Raw genomic sequence first — 6,581 nt, 5'->3', positions numbered from 1 at the left:
GCTGACCCAGAAAGGTCTCTCTCAGCAGCGCAGCCTGCTCACCAGTACCGGGAAGGCAGCGCAAGCCAATGGTATCCTGGACTAAGGAAACCACTCACGCAATTCCGTCAACCAATTAATGTTTACAATCTATCTATCTATGGGAATTCAAGGTCAGTTTGTTGCCGATACTTGTGACGCTGCACGCACTCGCCCTGTGATTCCCTGTTTTGGGATTTGTATTTTTCGCTGTTTTTCATTTAATATGTTTCAGTAAATCGCTGGTTTGGCTATAGTGCCTAAGCTAGATCGAAATTTTGGGGATGTACAAGCTTCGCCATAAAGGGAAGTTTAGGAGGTGTTTAATATTTCGAGGTAATACAATTCCAGTGTATTAGGTTCGTAGGTAAAGCACGAGAACTGATTTTTGCACCAACATTATAAATTATGACGTATTATCCGATATAAATATTATTTTAAGTTATGTCTTCTTCTTATCGCGCCGGAGTAGTGCAGCGCAATTCTGAATGACATCATTATTGCAAATATTTGTTTTCCATCGCTTCGCCCACATCGCCTGCTCTGTCAACAATTTTGCTTTAACGTTTTGTTTTGGTCGGTTTCCGGAAAAGCAAGTCGCAGTAGCTCGCTTCTCGGTAGGCGTCTACACTTAAATGAGCGGCATGCAATCATGGTTCCAAAATATCGTCGGTCCGAAACTTATCTCAAGCGAGCCTACAACTCGACAAGCAAATGGTTGATAATTAAATGGACAGCGAAATGGCATGACGCTATTCACAGAACGGCTGCGTGAAAAATGGATAAAAATTTCATTTTTATTTTTTTACACACTTCAAAACTCGACATTAAAGTCTTCCTTTCCAATTCCTGTCGTACACTCTACCTATTGTGCCCTTTCCTCCAACATAATAGCAGATAGATGCGAAGTGAAAAACGAAATGGCATAACACTACCACAAACGTGTACGAAATGCGGTGGCGTCAAAATTTTGGTTCGAATTGTTATGCGCATCTTTCTAGGCGTTTCCGGCTCGTCATTGAAACCACCCTGTCAATCTTCGGTACGTCGCCGTCGTTTCGGCAAAAAGAGCCCGAAAAGGTATTCCTTAATTGCAGTTTGGCTAAAGGCAAGCCTTGAAATTGCTGCATTCCCGACTGTTCTTGTTAAGATTTGAAGAAGGCGGCTTTCTTAAAGACAGCTCCTGCTCCGCCGAGCATACACACAAGCGAAGGCCAGAATGACCGGTGAAATACATTACACCATTTTAGAATTGACTGTTCGACGAGCTCGTTCCTAGTTCGCCCTATCTCCTCATCCACTTTCTATCATCTAGTTACACGACTGCTTTTCTCAGATTTCACGTTCCGACTTACATAAATCACAAAGTGCCCCTTTCGGGACGCTGTTAATACTAGCTGAAATGTTTTTACGTGTGCCTTATTAAAGACTGAACTAAGCGCTATAAAAAATCTAGTTTATTTCGAAAAGTCAAAAGATGCAGATGTCCATAAAAAGTTTCGTCGAAAATAAAGCATATTGCAGCTGCCATGTGTGCACACAGTTGGGCCAGTATTGCTTACTTCTTTATTTACAAAATATTTGCAAATCTGATATTTTGCGAACATCCTATCGGTGTGTTTTACTTGCGATAATCGTCTATAGTCCTTCCAGGAAGAAGTATCAGATCGACGGTGGTTTTGGGAAAATCTGAATATCCCGCGTAACTCAGCAAGGAGTCATAGCGAAAAACGATGTTAAACTGTGCTCTCAAGAAATAATAATTTGTACAGACTGCAATATGCTTTCTCAGCACTTATTGCCAGACCATCACAATGAAACAGAATATAGCCGCAGTCGCAGTCCACTTTTAGCTCCTTTATCCCACTGGGGCGGCGCTTTATTTAGGGCGCTCGACTACTGGGCCCAAGGATGCGGGATTGAATCCTGGTCTCTGCTGCCGAATTTCAATGGCAGCGAAAAGCAAGGCGCCTGTGTCCGTTGTGATGTGCGCCAGAAAAGAAATTTCTTATACTTTTCTAGAGATTTTCGTGAAGATGTTGGCCATTTTCGTGCTGCCTGCTAGAGTAGTAGCGATATATTTTTACACCCCACATTGAATTTCATCAATTTAGATAATTGCAAATGGCTCCATGTCTTCTACTTTAATGGCGCTGAAGCCCACACTGGGAGACTCGCGCGCAAGAACCTCTATTTTCGTATTGCAACAAAATAATTTTTTGGGGCAGGTTAATATGAAGTCGCCCTCGTTGCCTCTTTGACTCGTCCAGCAAATACCTAACTGACAACTGGCGTATTCGTTCAGACAAACTCAAGCCTTATTTAAATCTGTTTCACCGTACAGTTGGCAACAAATTTGTCATTATTTTTGTATGACATCGCCGGGAAGAGTAGCTGGAGGCATTTTACGACATATTCGCTTAAGCCGCAGATTCTGTTGAGTCTCCTTGATACAACTCAAATAAAAATGGGAAGCATAACACCTCCAAAAAACAGGCATTGTTGGGTGGAAAGCGACCTTCTCTTGGCTTAGTTGGTGGAAATGGGATTCAAAGTCCCTTCTGTTTGGCGCCCTTGTTGCAGTCTACAGAGTCTAAGGATGGCGCTTTTGTGTTTTTTAATTCAATAGTTCCTCTTCTACGCCTTTTTGTATAATACTAAAGACAAACATTTATTAGTTGCACGGTTGGCGAATTTGGAATAGAAGTAGGATGCAAGCCAATAATTGCCTTATTTCTCAAGCACACGTGAAAAAACTGAAACCTGCTTTTCGCATCAAGTATGATCTGAAGCAACTGGCTGATAAATTAATTATGTTCCTTACTTTCCGTTCACGCATTTTAGGGTAATTTATCCACGATGCTGCAGGACTTCCAAGTGATTGCAGTATATTTCTTCTTTAAGGCCTCTCGCATTTGGGTGCATGAGCTTCATTGTCTCCAAATCAGTAATCTGAAGATGTTTTTAAATTGCAGCTTGGCCAGCCTGAGTTCGGCGTCGAAAGGGAAGTGCTCCGTTCTCCATTTGGCTCCCCCTACTTCCGGATACGTCACCGCTACAAGTTGTTCATCTTCCGTTCCGCCCAAATACTCGGGTCTACGGTTGCTGCAGCTGAGGCTGTGGTCAACGATATAGTCCACTTCGAGGGAAGGCTTGCCTCCGTAAGTAGATAGCAAGAGATTCAGAGCACTTTTGTGCGGTTCGACGAGAGGATGAGACAATCTGCAAAAGACGCAGGACTGCTAGTTAATTATTGGCGAATGAACCGAACATTGTTTGCAGGCTCGTATACCGGTGGTGATATAATGTAACAACGATTCAAAAGGTGTGGACTGTGCGCGAATGTGTAATTTCTCAGTCGTCGGCGACCTCTAGACGATTTTGAGTCAAAGCTGACAGCAAAACATCTAGGCATCGATTTGCGTCATGCGAGCACTGTTTCGCAGTCATCTGCCTCCATTTTCCATCCTGCTGGAGCCGAAATGTGAATGTTTAGCGCCGAACGAAATTTAACCAGAAGTAACAACAGAAAAATTTAACGAAAAATAATTTTTCAAAGCTAACATTCATGTTCATCTTTCATACAGGACTGCTCTGATTCCAAGGTGCATCTGGGAAGCGTGTTCTGCTTTGCTCTGGTTAACGGCTGTTGAACCTGTTAGTGGGAACTGGCCACTATTTATCTAACGTAGGTTTCCTTAGTGTCCTTTCTTGCCGCCTATGGAAGTTTCTTCTCCCAGCCAGAGCTCTTCGCCCTGGTCGGCTAGCCGCCCGGCTGATTCGATGCCTTTGGAATGCTTCCTAAGAAATTGGGTTACGTCCCTACCGGTTCCTCTTGTTCCTGGTGGTGGTGGCACCATTTGCATAGATGAGACTGAAGCTATCCAAGAGGAGATTTTTCATATTACTAGGTATCTTTTAAATATCTCGTAGTTAAAGCGATCTGGCAAAACAGGCGTTCTATGACATGATCCATCGTTCAGTGCCTAAGTGATCTTCTAATGTGCTCCAGGTTTCACAATTCAGCCATAAGGACTTTTGTCGCCACGTACAGTACTCGTGCTATGGTCTTTCTAGTTGTGATGTATGGATGCGAGAGTTGGACTGTGAAAAAGGCTGACCGCCGAAGAATTGACGCGTTTGAAGTGTGGTGCTGGCGAAGACTCTTGAGAGTTCCTTGGACTGCCAGAAGATCAAATCAGTCGATATTGTCGACCATAAACCCTGACTGCTCATTGGAGGGTCAAATTTTAAAGTTAAAGCTCAGCTACTTTGGTCATCTGATGAGAAGAGAGGAGTCGCTGGAGAAAGATTTGATGTTGGGAAAGGTTGAGGGTCGCCGGAGAAGGGGTAGGCAGCGAACGCGTTGGTTAGATGGCATCTTCGAGGCACTGCAGATGAAGTTATGTGATGTAAGGAAGACAGTGAGAGACCGGAAAGCATGGCGTGACATGGTCCATAGGGTCACGAAGAGTCGGACACGACTGAACGACTAAACTGAAACAGTCTGTGTCAAAATACAGTCTGTGTCAAAATTGTAAAGCCCAGAGGATCTGCTTCTGGGCCATGGCGTGCGGCCTGTAATGCATTTCCAATGTTCCCAATTTCTTGGTCGTAAGATATTTTGTCCTACCCTCTCCAATGGAAAGGAGCTCCACTGGTTCTAAATTAGCGCCACTACATAGCTCAGAAGCAGATCCCATGGGCTTCACACGTTTGACACAGACTGTACCTTGCTTGTGTGAAAGGTACTGTCGGTGGGGTTTCCGCGAACCTCTCATCGGAAGCACCATTGAAAATACTCGTTCCTGCTGGAGCGGTGTCCATTTACCAATGCACAAGGCTCACAGTTGACTCTCGCATTCCCACCGTGAGTGCCATCCTAACTTTCGCCGGTCTGACCTGCCAGCCAGAACTAAAAGCGTGGCCGTAACTGTTTCGAGTGAAGTCTTTGGACTCTAGTCCGCTGCAATGTCACAATTGCTGGCGTTTTGGCTAGAGTGCAAGCGCCTGCCGGTCCACGATTCAATGTTGTTCATATTGTTACGTGGAAGATCTACAGTCCGAAAGCTGTCCACACAACTAACGTTGATGAGAGCACCGATTTCACAGCCCTGAGCGTCGTGGTCTTCTCGGAGTCCGTTGCAGTTCTTCATCCTCATCACCAACAGCGAATACAGCTAAGTAACATTACCCGTCCGCAGGAACATGACTGTTCCGGTGTGGTCTACATTAGCGAAATAGAACGTGATGATAGGGCTTCAGACGAGACATATGCACTATTTCGGAGGTTGGCACTGTGGACGGGGACTTCGGAAACACAGATTCAACTTCGTGGGTGACGTCGGTCACGGGGCGAAGAACACGGTAAGGGATTGTGTAATGGGGCAAAAGTTTTTCACACAAGCCCACTCGACGGCACGGGAGTCACAGCAAGACGAGAGATCAAGGAGTGTAGCGGACATCACGGTGGCAACTGTCATACCGGAACTTTTGGGAGTCTTGGGATGCAGAGAGCCTGGCACGAGCTATCCGGCGGGCATCGTGAGCGCTGGCGACGGCATCACTGGTGTAAGTACTGGTGGCGTCTGCCGAGGGTAGGGAGGTGCCGAAAAGAAGTAACGGGTGTCGGCCAAACAATAAATAAAATGAGGCGTATCCAGCGGTAGAATGGACAGATGAATTGTAGGCGAATGTCACAAAGGGGAGATGAACGTCCCAATCTCGGCGGTAGTCAGACACATATATGGCTAGTATTTCTGAGGGTACGGTTTAGATGTTCGGTGAGGCCGTTGGTCTGGGGGTGATAGGCCGTGGTGAATTTGTGGCGGACGGAGCACGATCGGAGAATTTAGTCAACCACTTGCGACAGGAAACAGCACCCACGGTGAGTTAGTATTTCAAGAGGAGCACCATGATGAAGAATCACGTTTTCTAGAAGGAAGCAAATGACGTCTGTGGCGCAGCTGGTTGGGATGGCTCAGGTAATAGCGTACCAAGTAGCGTAATCGGTGCCGACCGCGATCTGTTTCTTCCCCGAGGCGGAAACTGGAAAGGGGTCAAGGAGGTCAACGCCTATAGGGAAAACGGGTCAGTCGGTATGGGTATCGGCTGCATATGACCTGCAGGCAACATTGTGGGCTTCTGCCGATGATGACACAGTTCACATGCGGCAATGTACTGCTGGACAGAGCGGTAGAGCCCCGGCCCGGACAGCCCAGGCTGTCATATGTCTGAGAGACACCCAGGTGGCCAGCCGTGGGAGCATCATCGAACTGTTCAAGGATGGTGGAACGCAGGTGTTGGGGAACGACGAGCAAAAGGTCTGTGCCATCTGGTCGCATGTTACGTCGGTATAGGGTGTTCTCTGTAGCACAAATAAGGCGAGAGAATGATCTAAGTGCTGTTCGTCGGCAATGTTAGAAGAGGCCGAGAGAGACAAGACACATGCGTCATCGTCAGAGTTTGTAGGACTAGGGGAGTCGACGGGATGACGTGACAGTCAACATCTTGGTGAAGCCGGCCGGACTTATAGACGACGGAAAAGGTATATTCGTGTTATT

At 46.2% G+C, this 6,581-nt stretch overlaps 1 protein-coding gene across 1 annotated transcript in view; it reads left to right on the top strand.

Annotated features, from left to right (window-relative positions):
• The first annotated feature begins 2,877 nt into the window (after positions 1-2,877).
• Positions 2,878-6,581, top strand: part of LOC146209854 (neprilysin-1-like) — a 66,815-nt gene continuing 63,111 nt past the window's right edge. The window contains exons 1-2 of the mRNA XM_084581332.1: positions 2,878-2,895; positions 2,994-3,179. Coding sequence (XP_084437458.1) covers positions 2,878-2,895; positions 2,994-3,179 — 204 coding nt within the window. The remainder of the gene's footprint in view (positions 2,896-2,993; positions 3,180-6,581) is intronic.

Source organism: Amblyomma maculatum, chromosome 1 (assembly GCF_055883805.1).
Source record: "Amblyomma maculatum isolate TAMU_Amacu chromosome 1, ASM5588380v1, whole genome shotgun sequence".
Taxonomy (NCBI): domain Eukaryota; kingdom Metazoa; phylum Arthropoda; class Arachnida; order Ixodida; family Ixodidae; genus Amblyomma; species Amblyomma maculatum.
Note: the sequence above shows the minus strand (reverse complement) of the source record. Positions and strands in the feature narration are given on the sequence as shown.